At 42.7% G+C, this 18203-nt stretch overlaps 1 protein-coding gene across 4 annotated transcripts in view; it reads left to right on the top strand.

Annotated features, from left to right (window-relative positions):
* The window catches only part of ADAMTS17 (ADAM metallopeptidase with thrombospondin type 1 motif 17), a 346524-nt gene that overhangs the window by 268570 nt on the left and 59751 nt on the right, over window positions 1-18203 (top strand). For all 4 annotated transcript variants that reach the window (XM_058736751.1, XM_058736749.1, XM_058736750.1 and 1 more), the window contains 3 exons: window positions 277-434; window positions 3334-3493; window positions 6077-6212. In XM_058736751.1, the coding sequence (XP_058592734.1) occupies window positions 277-434; window positions 3334-3493; window positions 6077-6212 (454 nt within the window). The remainder of the gene's footprint in view (window positions 1-276; window positions 435-3333; window positions 3494-6076; window positions 6213-18203) is intronic.

Here is an 18203-nt window from a genome sequence, read left to right as displayed (position 1 = left end):
CCCACTGGGTGGGTGGATTCTGAGGCAGCCCACACGTGAAGCTGCCGCTATCGCAACCGCTCTTTCTCAGGTTTCTCCAGGTCCTGCGGCCCTTGGGCTGTTTGCCCCCTGTGAGCCAGGCTTCTGTTGCCGGTACACAGAAAACTCACCTTCTATCACTGCACGCCACCCTCCTCCCTTCCCCTGTAGAGGCGGAGGCTGAGACCTCTGCCCCACCACTCAGAACACCCAGACTGACTCCCCCTGGTTCCCATGGTGTCCCCTTTTTCTTCCTAGCCCTGAAAGACACCAGTAAGAGATCCATCAACAGCGACTGGAAGATCGAGCTCCCCGGGGAGTACCAGATCGCCGGCACCACTGTGCGCTACGTTAGAAGGGGCCTGTGGGAGAAAATTTCTGCCAAGGGACCAACCAAAATACCACTGCATCTGATGGTAACTTGCTGTGCTTTTGTGTTTGTCTTGAGCCTGATTCTCCAAGGGGTCTGCTGGCCCTCTTCTTCCCTGGGACCTGGGGAGAGGTTCCTGGGGACCTGGCTCCTGGTGGGTTACCTGGCCACCTGCTGCTCAAGCCTCCCCTGCCCCCTCTCTCTCTCCATCTTCTCTTATCTCATCCCTTTTGCCACATGCCTGAGAATTTTCCCCTCCCAAAACTTCACCCTGGCTCTTCACTGGCAGAGAGAGTTACCATCTTTTTCAAAAGGAACCGCCTCCAGGAAGGAAATACTTCGCCATGTGGCAGCCAGGGAGAATTGGCCTCATCGAGCAGACAGCCTCGCTTGGAGTCTGTGTTTTTATATCAGATGGCACAGATCCGCCCCACAGTTTGTATATCCACATTGGAAACTACCTTTTGGAAATGAACTGTTGACTCTCTTTCCAAACCAGTGTCGCTCAGATTTTCCAGACTCGGCTTGCAACAGGAGTTCGGGAATCGGGAAGGAGAACCAGGTTCTACAGGAAGATTTACTCCCTGGGTAGTCAGCCCAGGTTGGGGCAACCTTGTCTTACCTCTTGTCTCGGGCGGGCACCCCATGTAAACCACTTTATCATCAGTCATACATCCTTGTAAAAGCATTAAAGATCTCCAGAGAAGGGGATACCACCATTTCTTTCTCAGGGTCCAGAAGTTCTCATGGCTAACTTCTGATAGCTCATAATTATTGATTCCATGTCTCATTCCAAAGAACGGATTTTGTGGCAGCTTGTGCGTCTGTAATCAAAGCACATTTTGTCCTCTGTGCTTGCCAAAGTCTCCGCTTGGAAATTTTTTTTTTTTTCCTCCATTAATTTGCGGTCTCTGGCAATCTGCAGCCGTTCAAGGTTAGGTGACAGCCAGAAGATTCCCTGGCCACTTCTCAGGGAATCCCCTGAGGAGACCAGCTCTGCCTGTGAGCACGGGCACCCAGTACAACATCACCCATGATGGCCCTACCCCTGCTACACCTTCTGACTGATTAGAGTGAACTGGTTTCCATGCATGATTTCAACCATCCTGCAGCCTGCCCATGCGACCAGCACTCAGCCCACGAAGTCCACTGTAGACGCAGCCCTGCAAGTTTGATTTCTGGGGCCCAAGAACCTATACTGAAGCCACTGCCCTGCAATAGATTACTGGATTAGAACAAATCCTCCTGTCCTGATGTAAGAGGAAGCATAAGACGAGATAAAAGTCATACAGCACTGTCACCTGTTAGCACATGAATCTGCTTTATTATCAAACCCTAAGACGGGTATATTTTCCTTCTTTGCCCAATGCTTTCATCAACTGTGAGTGAACCGTCAGCCCATCAAAGCAAACGCGCAGCCTGGACTCATGCAGACCGTGCCTGATAAGCAAGACTCAGCTGAAGTTGCAACCGTTTTTAATATTTATTAATCACTTTTTTCTCTTGAAAAATGAGTACTTCAAGTTTTTAAATCCAGAAAGGAGACGTGCCCCTCTGCCTCTAAATAGAAGTCTGCTGTCCCCAAACTGGGGTGCATACATTGCCTGCAGGGTCGGGAGCATCCATAAGAGGCACGGGGACCTGCATTTGAAACCAATTACACACTCACACACACAAATTATACGTGGCTGCAAAATTGCATGAAATTGGTTTCATATGGATTCTTGATTCACCAGTCTTATTCCCATACTGAGATAATAAAGATCTTTTAAAGAGGTTTTTTTAATCTTTTTTTTTTTTTTTTTAACTGGAGGCATTTTTCCAAATGCATTACTGCACGTCTGTTTCTTGGAGAAGTGGATGTGTATGCGGTTCAGGCTGCTCTTAGCACCTCACCCCCGCCCCACCACTCAAGCTCTGGGAGGGGTGGGAGATGCTCAGGAGCTGTGCAGTCCCCTCCCCGGGTCCAGGCAGGTGGAGCACACTCAGCCTGTAGCTGTCTGCTGCTTCTCCAGGCCTGGAAGTGAACTTGAGAGCTGCCTTGACCCAGAAGTACCCACTGGTTCTGAGTCTAACCCAAAGACACATCACCTCCAGCCAGGCTCCCGCAAGAAGGCTTGTTCTGCACCAAAGCCTGTGTGTCGAGAAACAAAGCTGAGAGAGCACTTCTGTCTTTACAGGGCTTGTGATGCCTTGTCATACGAAGAGCAGGCCCGTCCATCTGCTCACTCACCAGGATTTCAGACCCAAGGGTCCCCAAGCTGCAGGATGGCTCCCCGCCCCTCACTTTGAGCTTTCAGCCTCGAGCCAGGCCCCTGTCACCCCGTGGGCATCGGCATCCTAACTCCTGTGGCAGCAAGAAGGCTCGTGTGTCCTTGGACTCCTAAACAGAAGTCCCCAAGGCTCCTCTGTGGTGGGCTGTGTTTGCCCTTGAGCCTGCCTTCCATGTGGCAATGACCGGCGCTAAGGGAATGAAGAGTGATGTTCATTCTCAAAGAAGTAGAATAACCCTACTTGTTCACATGCCTTTTTAGGGAAAAACAGTATGTTTGTGTCTTTCTTGCCTGCAAGGGCAGCTTCGTGGGTGAGTATGCGGAAACAGGCTCTTTTCTCTGCAGCTAGGGGCTCTCCACATAGAGTTCAGTGAGAGCCCACAAATTTTGCCTGTCTCCAAATTCCTCATCCAAACTGGTCCTGTCTCCAATGGGAAGGGGCAGAGCTCCCTGCTGATGGTCCACATACACTCCAGCCCCTGAGTTGAGTATCTGAGGAAGCCAAGACCCAAATAAGGGGGTGCCCCTAGACTGAACGTGTTTTGAAACCCAGAAACGAACTGGTTACCCTGGTAGAGAGACAGCCCCAAGGGCGGCCTGGTTTGCAAATTCAGCAAGCCCGGATGCTTCCGCTTGATTCCAGAATGGCCTTTTATTTTGCTGCTGATCCAGGTGTTGTTATTTCATGACCAAAATTATGGAATCCATTACGAGTACACCGTTCCTGTAAACTACACTGCCGAAAATCAAAGCGAGCCGGAAAAACCCCAGGACTCTTTGTTCATCTGGACCCACAGCGGCTGGGAAGGGTGCAGCGTGCAGTGCGGAGGAGGTGAGCATCCGGGGTCACGCGCCCATGGGGTGTGGGGTTTTGCTCAAGGAAGGTTGTGAACTCGAGGCACTCGGCAGCCAGTGCAGAGGGCACGAGAAGGGCTGGCCACGTCACCTGTATTTCCCGGGAAACTTAAGCACACCCCACTGAACTCTCTCTGCAAAACACTTGTGTAGCCTTCCAAATTCCTCCGTGTTGGAGCTGTGCCCCCAAGGCTGATTTGCCTATGGCCCAGGGCCCTTGGACTCTGACCTGAGTGGAGGTTTGGCCGCTATGCAGATACATCACAGGTATGACAGGTGAGTGACCCTGGGGATGAACAGGATAGACCTTCACTTGTTACTGTTTGGTGGAAGGGAACCAGATGTGTTGCCCCAAAATACTCTTTCCTTTTTGCCACAGGTGTCCCACTACAGGATACAGCAGAAGGAAAAAGCCCCACGAGTCTGATGAAACATTCTGAGCATGAGTCCTGGCTGAGTCACAATTTGCTGCCATATATTAGCAAATGACTTACCCTATCTATACTAAAATTTTCTCACCTCTCAAATAGAGTGATCGGCCCCTATGCCTACTGCAGGGAAGGAACTGCCATACTGCAAAAATTAGTATCGGCAAAAGGCACCATATTCATTACGGGGAGGTTTAGGGGGAGCAGTAGGAAGCCATTCTGAACTCTTAGCCAGCAGCCCCTTGGGACAGGGCAATTTGTCACCCTGATAGGACACACAGCCCAGTGATGAGGGGTGGGACACAGGATGTATGGGGTTTTATGGGCACAGAGTTAGGATGGAAAGTTCACCTAGACTCTGGAATGCCAGCCCAGAGAGTGGGATGGCCCCACCAATACCCAATCCCACATGGCTATTGACCGCTAAGATGGTGTTTGTCAGGTATCTAATATGTAGAGGATTGCTTACCATTTAGTGACTTGTCCCATTTCTAATAGGTAGGAATTCTAGCCATAACATCATTGGGCCATCAGACACTGCCAGGGCCAGCTGTGAATTCCTTCCTTCTCCTGCACATCTTGGCTAACTGCCCTTGCTGTTTGTTCTTAGCCTGTTCCTCAGGCAGCCCTGGCAGTTGGCATAGCTTCAGAAACCCTCATCAGCCCTGTCGTTGTCCCACTTTGCACTTCTCCCTAGGAGCCCCCCATCCCTCAGCTGTCCCCCTGTGCCAATGTCCCTGCAACCTCCAAATCCAGCAACTCCCATATCCCTAATGGCCAGACTTTTTTCTTGGGCAAACGAAGCATGGCCCAAATGGAGCAGTTAGCAGCCTCCCCTCAGCTGGGGGCGGGTGGGGCAGGGGGTACTGTTCTGCTGTCACTGTTGGCCCAGTGGCATTCTTTTATGACGCCAGTGACTCTCAGGTTGTCAGATGACAACCAATGACTCACCATTGTCAGACCTGCAGCCAAAATGAAAATGTGTCTTGAGACGGCCCCATGCTTTCTGCACTCACCCAAGGCTGCAGTTGCAGGCAGTAACAGTTGATGGTATAATTCAGGACTCCACACTTTTGAGGCATCCCTAAAGGACAAATTCTCCAGGAGACCAAGCGAGAAATCTGGGGTCCAAATAGTTGTCCTTGACATCCTCTTAATCTTTTATTGCCATACTTCCCAAATAACAATGAAAATAAAATACAGCTAACATGGAGTGTTAACCCTTGCTAGGCTCTGTTCTAAATACTTTATATGTATCGCTTAATTTTAACCATCCCTGGAACACCCTAAGGCATGGGGGTTAAATAAACCAGCCTGGTTGAGAAGATCGAGGCACAGAAGCATGGTGGCTGGCTGCTGATACGGTGATCATTATGCTAGTGATGGAGCCAGGTTTGAACCCAGGCTGCCTGACTCCAGAAACTACCCTCCCTGCTCCCTATCATCTGCCTCCGTGGCAAAGTCACGACCAAGCAGTGTGTAGGGTGCTTTGGGGACACCCAGAGAATGGCTACACCCATCTGGGACAACCAGTTAGTGAAGTTCCCAAATGCAAGTGATACCCTGGACAAGTAGTAGTTGGCGAAACAGATTCTCAGATTGGCTCAAGATTGCCTGCCTGGACGATGAAGTTCTGTGTGTCCTTCAGACCAGCCCCTCTGCTTCTCACTTCTCTCCAACACGTAGGAATTCTGTAATAGGGAGCCGTGATCTTCTGGTGAGGGCTGATGTACAGGTAATTAATCAAGACCAGACCTGCATAGACTTTAAATATCAAAGGAACGGATAAAGAGATTGGCAATCTTTGTTGGAAATTAAAGAGCCTAATCAGAACTCTGGCCTCAATGAATCCCAAGCTGTCTAAGCACATAGCTAATCTGAGGTGTTGCCTCTTTCTGATCCTGTTCTAGAATCTTCCTCCTGCCCATGGTGCCCCTTGTCATGTCTTACACACTCTCATCCCTAACCTTATGGTTCTTTCTCTCTGACAACCAATAAAGCATTACAACAGCCACTTTAAAATGGCAAACTGATCAAAAGATGCACCTGAATGTTCCTCCATCCGCATCAATGAACGGCCTTTCCAGGTGTGTGTAGCCATAGCCTCTCAGTTCCCTGTGTTTGGTTTCCAGGGGAACGCAGAACCATTGTGTCCTGCACACGGATTGTTAACAAGACCACAACTCTGGTGAATGACAGTGACTGTCCTCAAGCAAGCCGTCCAGAGCCCCAGGTCCGAAGGTGCAACTCACACCCGTGCCAATCACGGTAAGTCACTGTGTTCTCAAACTTGGACCCTCCAGGGTCGGGGTAGAAGCACCTATGAGTTGGGGGGTGAGATACAGTTAACACCACAGTACCTCTCTCTGCCACATTCTCTTGTTGTTGGCAAGTGATTTCTGCTTGCTCGAAATACTGACTTTCTGGCGAGAGGTCTGATAAAAATGTACAATCCTAGCTAGAAGGTATTTTTTAGCAGGCCACTAAGAACATCTCATGCAGAAAAAATCATCACATGCTTTCAACTGATACATGTCAGCTCCCGCCAAGTTATTTTGTCTTGGAGAAAAAGGAAATCGAAGTCCGAGTGTGAGAACCCATGAGTAAGTAACACAGGTTGGTGTCTGTGGTTGATCTGTTTCAGTGGCAGAAACTAACACCAGTGAGTGTGGATCTTGCTGTACATTGTTTAGAACCCATCAGGAGGTCTGTTGCCAACCCCAGCTTTCGTGGCCATGTTTCTCATGTGCTCTGGAGTGAATTTTCTTGGGCTGTCAACCAAGATGAGTTGTGTGAAACGTGTTTGTCAGTTCAGCCTCCTTATTTCCGGCCATTTCAGTGAGACTTTGCATAGCGCTGTGGTTGTTAGAGTGTGTAATATCACCCCTGGCCTCCCATTCTGCTCTGGGTTGCGGTACGTGGTTTTTGCTTCGTGGTTCTCTGCATGTTTTCCTTTTATAAAGAAGCTGGACTTTTGACATGGCAGCTTTTTAAGACCAACTTGTGCCTCTCACCTGGCACAAAAGTTTCACAAAGCATTTTGGTTTTCGTGCCAACCTCCTTTGCTTTGTCAAACTGGTAAAGCGTGTATGAGTGAGAGAGGGAAGATAAGAGGGAAAGCAAGAGGTGAGACTTACTCTGTGGGTTGTGTGTGGTCCATGGCAACTTAAGGATGAAGGTGGGTGGCAAGGGGAAATAGGTGAGGGGGATTAAGAGGTACAAACTTCCAGTTACAAAATAAATAAGACATGGAGATAAAAGTCGCAGCATAGGGAATATAGTCAATAAGATGGTAGCGGTGTTGTTTGGTGACAGATGGTGACTACACTTATTGTGGTGAGCAATATATAGAATTACTGAATTGTTATGTTGTACATGTGAAACTAATATAGTGCTGTATGTTAATTATACTTCAATTTAAACGAAAGAATAAAATTCCACCCTAACACTGAAGGCCATGAGGAATGGCTCACTCTCAGAAGTCTCCCTGAGCATCTTTGGTATGAGCAGCCATCCCACAAATGCATCAATTGGTGAATGAATCAACCACACACACACCCAGGACCAAAGAAGGAAGGCCTTGCCACCGTGAAGACTCAAAGATCAGACAGGTCACAGAGACAGCCCAGCTCTGTGACATATTGGAAAGTAGGATAAGTGAATCTAGAAGAGGAGAGGTCAGCATGGGCTCAAGGGCATGACTGAGCAAGAATGATCTTAGGAATCCATTCAAGAATCATTTTATTTTATTTTATTTTATTTTATTTTATTTTATTTTTTTACATTTATTTATTTTTGAGAGACAGAGTGTGAGCAGGGGACAGGCAGAGAGAGAGGGAGACACAGAATCAGAAGCAGGCTCCAGGCTCCAAGCTGTCAGCACAGAGCCCAATGTGGGGCTCAAACCCACAAACCGTGAGATCATGACCTGAGCCAAAGTCAGACGGTTAACCAAGTGAGCTACCCAGACACCCTTTATTTTATTTTATTTTGTTTTATTTTGTGTGTGTGCAAGCAGGGGAGGGGCAAAGGGAGAGAGCGAATCCCAAGCAGGCTCCACGCTCAGTGCAGAGCCCAATGCAGGACTCGATCTCACAACCATTAGATCATGACCTGAGCCGAAATCAAGTCAGATGCTTAACTGAGTGAGCCACCCAGGTGCTCTAAGAATCCTGTTTTAAAATCATTTATGTTTTCAAACTATTTTAGCGTCCAAATATTTCTAAAATTATGCACATAAGCCAAATAATATAAAACATGGAATCAGAGTTTCTCTGATTGAATTGAGACACATATGTGATGGGGAAGAGAAGCCCAGTGTACTCTTTCCTTCTTCATATCCTAGTAGGCCCTCAGTATCTCTGCAGAATGCCAACGAATAGAATTTAAATGATGGGGTTACTTTTATTGGACCACTTCTCAATATTCTTCACTAATGATACTCCTAACTGTGCTGAGCACATAACCATCTTTGGTAGCAGTGTTGTCCAAATTGAAATGTGCTGTAAAAGTATACACCTGATTTCAAAGGTTTAGTATGGAAAGAGATTGTGAAATATCTTAGTGATTTTTAATACTGATTACATGTTGAAATAGTTATATTTTGAATACATTGGGTTAAATGCAATATATTAGTAAAATTCACCAATTTCTTTTTAATTTTTTAATATGGATAATAGAAAATTAAAATTACATATATGGCTCATGTGTTAATTCTATTGAACTGCACTACTATAGATTAACATAGCAGTCACAATGTTCAAGATACGGTCCAAAATTACTAGACATACAAAAAAAAAAACCCAGAAACATGTGACCCATACATTAAAGGAAACTGACTCCAAGAGGACACATATATTAAGATTAATAGATAATAGTTTCAAAGCAGCTATTATAATTATGCTCAAAGACATAAGAAAAAATATAGCCACAATCAATGAACATATAGGAAACCTAAGCACAAAAAAGAGACACTCTAAAAGCAAACCAAATTTTAGCACTGAGAAATATAGTGTCTGAAATTTTTTTAAAAAAATCACTTGATGGGCCTAACAGCAGATGATGAAAAAAAAAAAAAAATCAACGAACTTAAAGATAGAAGAATAGAAATTATCCATCTGGAAAATGGAAAGAAAAGATTGTTGACAGTGACAGAGACTCTGTGATCTGTGCCATAATATCAGGCATCCTAACATAAATGCAATTAGAGTCAGAGAAGGGGAAGAGGGGAAGATTAGGGCAGAAAATAATCATAAACAATGACCGAAAATTTCCCAGCTTTAATGAAAGACAGAAGGGAGATAATTAGGTTATGCCTTGAGCATTTCAGCTGGATTCCAGATGAATCCAAAGCTCCATAACAAAGCTCTGTGATCATTACACCATATTACATGCAACACCTTTATGATTTTGCCACACACAGATATTCTAGGAAGGGACTTTGTTGCACTGTGAAACTCTAACGAGAAAATCATGTCGGAAAACACCTACAAAAGTCACATCACCAAGCATGAATTAACAAAGGTATAAACTCTATAATTCAGTGCTACGGAGCTGCTCTAAGTTTGGATGGAGAACATCGAGTGTGTGTGTGTGTGTGTGCGCGCGCGCGTGCGCTCACAGAGCATTCTGACAGACCACAGGCCTGCAGTCTCACCGTGGTTGAACACAAGTTCAAGCCAAACACACTTTAGACTAAAAGTAAGCTCAGAGGCACATTTTTAGTATCTCCTTAGCACGAGGGTTAGCAAACTTTTTCTGTTAAGGGCTAGATAATAAGTAGTTTTGGTTTTACAGGCCACATAAGGTTTCTGATGTCTGTTTTTCTTTGTTTTGTTTATAACCCTTTTAAAAATGTAAAAACCTATTTTCAACTCCTGGGTTGTAGGAAAACAGTCTGCAGGCCAGACTTGGCCCCACCTTAGATTACTGCTTACCCTTGCTCTGCCCTCTGGGACTTTGGGACCACAGCCTCAGCATGAGCCCAAGTTCTAAAGGTACTGCCTCAGGAAATACGTGTTCTTATTACACAAAGAAGAACATGTTGTTATACCTAGTTACTTTTTATTGCCCAGTTGTTCGGTACTCTTTTTAAAAGCACCCAGCCTGGCGCGCCTGGGTGGCTCAATCGCTAAGCAGTTAAGCTTCCATTTTCGGCTCAGGTCGTGGTCTCACAGTTTGTGAGTTCCAGTCCCATGTCAAGCGCTGTACTGACAGCTCAGAGCCTGGAGCCTACTTCAGATGCTGTGTCTCATTCTCTCTCTGCCCCTCCCCAACTTGTGCTCTCTCTCTGTCTCTCAAAAATAAATAAATGTAAAAGCACCCAACCTGACCCTAAGTGCACGGTACAACATCAGTAATTTCCCTCATCTGGCATGTATTTGTTGAGTACCATCCCATTCACCAGGCCCTGTTCTAAGTACCAAGGTATTTAGAGGTAAGAAAGACACACAGGTTCCTTGTTCTCATGTGACTTGGTTTCTCCCTCCCCCTCTCTGACCTACCTTTCTGGGTCATCTTTTTTTCCTCTCTGACCCCCTTCCTGACTCTGTAAAATCATATGAATCAGACTTAAAGAATGAGTGGAGTTTCCAAGAGCAGAGGATAAAATGAAATTGATAGAAGACAGCACCTGAAATTTGTCTCAGAGCCTAGAAAAGAAAGCCTGGATGCCTCTTTTAGTCTGGTTTTATTTGTTGTTTGTTTGTTTATATTTTAAACCATCTGACTTTGTACTGATTCTTAAAGTGTGGACTCATGAAAATGAACTGCCATGGCTTATCAAAGAATATTGTTTGAAGAAACGTGATCTGATAGATTTTAAAATTCCTATAAATCTTAGTTATATTTATTTATATTTAAGCACACAGATGCACACACATGTATGTATATACACACATACATACACTATATATGCAAATGTTATATAGAGATATATACATATGCACATATGTATGTACACACACATATATTTGAACAATAAAACTTGAATTCTTGCATAGCGTGATCTAGTTGACCTGTCTTCAGAACATATAGCAATATGGATGAAGGTGAAGAAAAGTGAAGAGATTGGCCTCAGAAAACTAGTGCTAAATAATCAGAAAGAGATTTAATCTGTAAGTAAAAACTGGACCTTAGTGAAGGGGGTGAGTGTGGAGATGTATAGCATCTGGAGAATAAATGACTCTTTCAGGTGGGATGGGCATGACTGGAAGACAGAGCCTGTAACCTGGAAGGAGACCCCAAGATCCCAATGGTGTAAATTTTATTGAAGGAGCCAAAATGCAACTCACTGTTGAATCTGGCAAGGTGAAAGAGCCTTTCTATATTATTGTTACTCCTTGACCTTTAAAACAACAGCAATGTTTGTCTTCTCCCTTATATTTTTCTTTATTTCCCCTGATCTTTCTTTAATTTTCTTCAACCCTCTTTTTCCATCAAGTTCCCGACAGTTTCCTTTACCTTCCCAACTGCACGCCATTAGCACCTCTTTATTCTAATCCTGCCCCTAGCTCTGTGGATACTTCTCCCAAACCCTGCCATAACCATACGGAATCTGGAATCTGACACGCAGGGCAGATGGCCTCTCTCCAGCATCTTGCACACCAACACAAACACATCGGCAAATCTGGCCCCGACATTGGCAGGAGAGGCAGAAATCACAGATCAGCTCAGCTGTTATGACTGTGGCCAGCAGCCTTCACCTTGCTGACCACAGTCTGCAGGGAAGAGGCCCCACCATCATTTGGCATCCAAAGAGTAACACCATGTGCCAGCTCCTTAAGACCCAGTCCCCAATAGTGCTGGAGTAAGGAGGTGGGGTATGGCAGGGAGATGGGCTCATTCTGGAACACATAGCTCATGCTTCACCAGATTTAATATGTTTGCAGTCTCTTAGAGCTTATTGGCCACTTGCAAAGGCCATTCCAAGCTATTAGATGTTTCCCATAGTATTTATGATTTGAACTTCATCCCAGACAGTACATACTGTACTGTACATTGAATTACAGTGATTCAGAAAAGAATATCTAATATTGTACTGCCAGTTGAATTGAATAGTCATCTGTAAGGAAGTGTATTTGGATTTTAAATTTGTCCTCTTTGCTCATTATCTTAACCAGGTGTGCCTTGTTTTAGTTAAAATGGAATGGAACCCCTCCTGTTTTTATGAAAGCATATTCGTGTGTGTGTGTGTGTGTGTGTGTGTGTGTGTGTGTGTGTGTGTGTGTGAGATCATGACTTAAGAATGAAACCTAGAACATGTGGATCTTTAGACACAGCCAAAATCTGAACAGAAACATTGTTTAATCCATTTCTAGCCAGTCTAAAACGTTAAGCTTTTAAGTTTACTGCTTTCTTGGAAAATAAAATAGGTAAATCTAATTGCCACATCTCTATCTACCATGCCCTGGATGTGGGAGGCCAGAGGAGGCCACCTTTGGCACTGACTGCCCCCTGTGGCAGAAAAGGAGCCCATGATGCAGGACTGCTTGTGGGCAGGAGGGCAAGGCCTATGGTTGTATGTTACTACAAGTCAACAGTGATAGCCTGGGGATCTTCAGAGTGGGACTCCCCTCTTTCAGGCTTGGCCCACTTTTCAGACACCTTAGCATATGTCCACAGGTCTACGATGAGGGGCACCCCACAAACCATATGAAATAACAGTGCCTGAAAAGGAAAGATAGCAAATAGCATTACTGAGCTCTTACATGCCTTATCGGTATGGGAATGGTGAGGAGAAATTTAGATGGATTCCAGATCTGTTTTCCAACACTAATCAAATTCCAGAATTTCACTCATATTTAAATTAGATAGTAAAGCTTTGAAGCTTTTAGTTATTTGTTTAAATTAGGAAACATTCCAGATGGAGAAAGAGAAAGCATTTCAGAGTACTATTTTGAATTTGAAGATGCAATTTTCTTCTTTTCCGCCATACTTAACCATTTGATTATTTGAACATCCCTGTCCTTTGATTATTACAGAGGACAAGAGAATTCCGAGATTCGAGTTCCACAGGTAACAGAATTCTCCTGTCAAGAAATATTTTACATGTAGACCCTGGGGTCCATTAAAAGTCCTTCTCTCTTTCTGACTTTCTGAGTATTAAAATATAAAGAGCATTGAGCACTCAATGTTTGCATTGATTTTTTTTATGCTGCAATTACAAAAAAGGACAAGTAAATTGCAAAGTTGAAACTCAGTCTGAGGAATAAAAACAAATACAACCAAGATCACAGTGAAGAAATGAGAGGGAAATATGTACTCTCCACGTTCTAGGGGAAAAAGAAAACATCAGACCAAGAAGGAATGGCTCTACAGTGGGAGTAGACAATGAAGTATTTCTGACTTGTAGAATCTCTGGAGATATTTCAGAACTGAGGTTGGGGTATGCTTGGTGGCAGCTTCCCAGATTATTAGCCCCTTCTCATGAAAGCCACTGATGACAGTTCTGTGCTGGCTGGCTCTCTTACAGGAATAAATAATCCATAGATATAACTGATTTTTTCTAGAAAAGTATTATTCTTTCCTCCTTATTTGTATACAAAGACTTTTCGAAGTAAAAGGATGGAAAAAGATGTGTCACAAAAAGAAACCATAAAAAATCAGGACGCTGATTTTTATCGGGATACCTTGGGGCGCCTGGGTGGCTCAGTCGGTTAAGCATCTGACTTCAGCTCAGGTCATGATTTCATGGTGCGTGAGTTCAAGCCCTGCGTCGGGCTCTGTGCTGACAGCTCAGAGCCTGAAGCCCGTTTCAGATTCTGTGTCTCCCTCTCTCTCTGCCCCTCCCCTGCTCATGCTCTGTCTCTCTCTGTCTCAAAAATAAATAAACATTAAAAAAAAATGTTTTTTTAAATCAGGAGTACCTATACAAATACCAGACAAAATAGACTTTAAAACAAAACAAATTGCTAGAAATAAAAAGTATTTTATAATGGTATAGGGCAGTCCATCAAAGATATAACAATTATAAATGTGTCTGTACCTAATAACAGAGCCCTAAAATATACAATATAAAGAGAAAAATAGTTCAACCATATTAGAGACTTTAATGCCAGACTTTCAGTAATGGATTTTTAAAACTAGAAAATATCAATAAGGAAGTATAAGACTTGAACAACACTATAAACCTACTAGACCTAAGAGGTATCTATAGAGCACTACCCAACGAGAGCAGAATATACATTCTTCTTATGTGCGTGTGAAACATTCCGCAGGATAGACCATCATCTAGGCCATTTAATAAACCTCAACAAATGTAAAGGGACTGAAATAATGCAAAGTATATTCTCTTACCTTAATGGGATAAAGTTAGAAATCAACAACAGAAAGAAATTTTGGAAATTTGCAAATGCATGGAAATAAAAAAAAAAAAAAGCACAAAACTTCCTAAATAGCAATTGCATCAAAGAGAAATCATGAGGGAATTTACAAAATACTTTCAGATGAATGAAAATGAAGATACAACATATCAAAGTTAGACAATGCAGCTAAAGTAGTCCTTAGGGCAAATTTTATCGCTGGGGGTGGGTGGGTGGTGATATTTGAAATACAGAGTAGAAAAACAATAAAAAGTCAGACCAAAAGTTGATTATATGAAGAGAACAAAAATAAAACAATGACATTTAGCTAGATCAACCAAGAAAAAAATGAGAGAAGACTCAAATTACTAAAATTAGAAATGAAAGAGGTTATAAGGGAATACTACAAACAGTTGTATGCCAATAAATTTGATAACTAACATAAAATGGACAAATTCCTAGAAAGATACAAGCTACCAAAATTGAATAAAGAAGAAATAGAAAATCTGAATAGACCCATAACAAGTAGATTAAATTACTAATCAAAAAGCTTCCCAAAAAGAAAAACCCAGGACCAGTAGCCTTCACTTGCAAATTCTACCAAATATTTAAAGCAGAATTAACACCAATCCTGCACAAACTCTTCCAAAAAAATAGAAGAGGAGGGAATACTTCCCAGTTTATTCTATGAAGCCAGTATTACCCAGATAATAAAACCGGACAAAGACATCACTAGAAAAAAATACTACAGGGGCGCCTGGGTGGCGCAGTCGGTTAAGCGTCTGACTTCAGCCAGGTCACGATCTCGCGGTCCGTGAGTTCGAGCCCCGCGTCGGGCTCTGGGCTGATGGCTCGGAGCCTGGAGCCTGTTTCCGATTCTGTGTCTCCCTCTCTCTCTGCCCCTCCCCCGTTCATGCTCTGTCTCTCTGTGTCCCAAAAATAAATAAAAAACGTTGAAAAAAAAATTTAGAAAAAGAAAAAAATACTACAAACCAGTATCTCTTATGAGCATTGATGAGGGGCACCTGGGTGGCTCAGTCGGTTAAAGTCGGTGGCTTACTCAGTATCAGCTCAGGTCATGATCTTTTGTGAGGTCAAGCCCCGCATCCACCTGTGTGCTGACAGCATGGAGCCTGCTTGGGATTCTCTCTCTCCCTCTCTCTGCCCCTCCCCCATTTGCATGCATGCTCTTTCAAAATAAATAATTAAACATTAAAAAAATATTAATGAAAAATCTTCAACAAAATGCAAGCAAACCATATCCAGCAACACATAAAAAGGATTATACGCCATGACCAAGTGGGTCTTATCCCAAGAATGCAGGGTTGATTGATCATTTGAAAATGAATTAATGTAACACATTATATCAATGAAATAATTTTTTAAACATGATTATCTCAATAGATGCAGAAAAAGCTGTTGACAAAACCCAAGACCTTTTTGTGATTTAAAAAAACAAACAAAACAAAACAAAATTTAACAAACTAGAATTGGAAGAGAATTTCCTCAACCTGATAAAGGGCATCTATAAGAAATCCACAACTAACATCATACTTAATGGTGAAAGACTGTATGTTTTTCCCCTAGGAACAAGAATAAGACACAATATTCTGGCCACTTCTATTCTACATTTTACTGGAGATTCTAGCCAGGACATTTAGACAAGAAAATGAAATAAAAGGCATCCAGATTGGAAGTGAGGAAGTAAAACTACCTCTCTTTACAGCTGTCATGATCTTGAATGTAGAATATTCTAAGGAATCCACTAAAAAAAGTATTAGAACCAATAAATTCAGTAAGGTTGCAAGATATAAGATCAATAAGCTAAAATCAATTGTATTGCTATACAGTAATGGTGAACAAACCAAAAATGAAGTTTAAAAAATGCCATTTACAATAACATCAAAAAGAATAAAGTATTTGAGAATAAATTTAACAAAAGAGGTGCAAAACTCATACTCTGAAAACTACAAAACATTGTTAAAAGAAATTAAAGAATATCTCAATAAATGGAAAGATGTACCATGTTCATGGCTTGGAAAACCTAATATTGTGAAGGTGGAAATATTCCACAAATTGATCTACAGATTCAATGCCATTTCTATCAAAATCCCAGCTATTTTTATTGCACAAATGGATAAGCTGATCCTGAAATTCAAATGGAATTGTAAAGGGCCCTGAATAGTCAAAAAAAATCTTTAAAAAGAGGAACGAAGTTGGAAGACTCATACTTCCAACTTTAAAACTTACTACAAAACTACAGTAATCAAGATAGTGTGTTACAATAAAGACAGACATATAGAACATGGTATATATTTGAAAGTCCAGAAATAGACCCTCACATTTACTGTTCATTGACTGTTGACAAGGTGGCCAAGAGGATTCAATGAGGAAAGAACAGTCTTTTCAACAAATGGTATTGTGACAACTTTATGTCCACACATAGAAGAATAAAGATGGACACCTGGCTCACACATATATGAAAATTAACCCAATGATCAAAGATTTAAAGAGCTAAATGTATAAAATTCTTGAAAGAAAGCAGGAAAAAAATCTTTATTATGTATGATTTATTAGATATGACAGCAAAAGTACAAGCAAAAAAAGAAAAATAGATAAATTAGGTTTAATCAAAATTATAAACTTATGTGCTAATAGGCTCCCACTGTGTCCTGAGATACCCTGAAATATCAAGAAAAGTGAAAAAAAAATTAAGCAAATGAAAAGACAACCCACAAATGGGAAAATATATTTTCAAATCATCTATCTGATAAGAGCCTTCTATCTAGAATATATAAAGAACTATTACAACTCAATAATAAAATGACACATAACCCAATTATAAAGGATCTGAATAGATATTTCTCCTGAGGAGAAGGGGGAGAGAAGGAATTGGGGGTTGGTAGCAAAAAGGCATAGAGTTTCTTTTTGACATATTAAGAATATTCTAGATTGTGGTAAAGGCCACTGAATTGCTGAACTCTGTGGCATAGTTATATCTCCGTAAGGCTGTTAAAAAATAAACACACAAGTGCACATTTTAAAAAGTGCAGGCTCTTTCAGCTCTAAGCAGAGGCCTCTAGCTGGTTCCCATGAATACAGAGGCTGAAGGGCCAGCCCCAACCCAGAACCCAGGTATCTCAGAATATGTGGAGCTCATGACAGGAGCATTGGCTGAAATACCTTAGGTGTCACCTCTTAAACAAGCATCACCAGATCTTAATTTAATGGCCACTATTATCATGCATGGGCTGCTGATCTCTTCCATTCTCTCCCACTACAAAATGCCAGATCTCTCCCTGAGCCTCTGGTTGGAGATTCTTGGGTCAGATCATTTGATGGGTGCATTCAGTTGCCCTCCCATTGATCCTGTTTGAATTGACCTTTCCCCTCGGCTATCTCCCAAGCCTCCCTGTGTCCTCTATGCCTTTCCTCCAGAGAGCTTTCTAGTAAGATATGTGCCTAACATTGCTGCCATTCCCCAAACACACTGGCAAATGAGGCTGAAAGTCCTTTTCCCCATGCCAGCCATCATTCTTGTGGCCTTACCAAAAAACCACCCCCTATTATCAAATTAGTGAAGCCACACAAGTAAGCAGGCAGCGTTTTGAATCCAGAGGCAGTGAATCCCACTCACAAACTAGTGCTTTGCATTCCTCTCAATGGGGGATGGGGAATTTGGGGGTGACCACCTGTGTCTCTGAGCAGTGGCTTGTGCATCCATAACATGATGGGAATAACTACCAGTTGGTACTCCATAACTTTATTTACTTGGTCATTTCTTTTTAGTATCTATATAATGTACTACCATGTTCCAAGTAGTCTAAGTAGTCAAATGATTTGATACTGGCTTAATAGCCCCCTATCTACCTTCATCACAGAGTTTGGACAAGATGAGAAAGGACTCAATAAACAGAAAAGGGAAGCCAGTCTCTGAAACTAGGAGTCCCTACTTCAA

This window comes from Neofelis nebulosa, chromosome 7 (genome assembly GCF_028018385.1).
Source record: "Neofelis nebulosa isolate mNeoNeb1 chromosome 7, mNeoNeb1.pri, whole genome shotgun sequence".
In the NCBI taxonomy this organism is placed as follows: Eukaryota; Metazoa; Chordata; class Mammalia; order Carnivora; family Felidae; genus Neofelis; species Neofelis nebulosa.
This window is presented reverse-complemented; position numbering and strand designations above follow the sequence as displayed.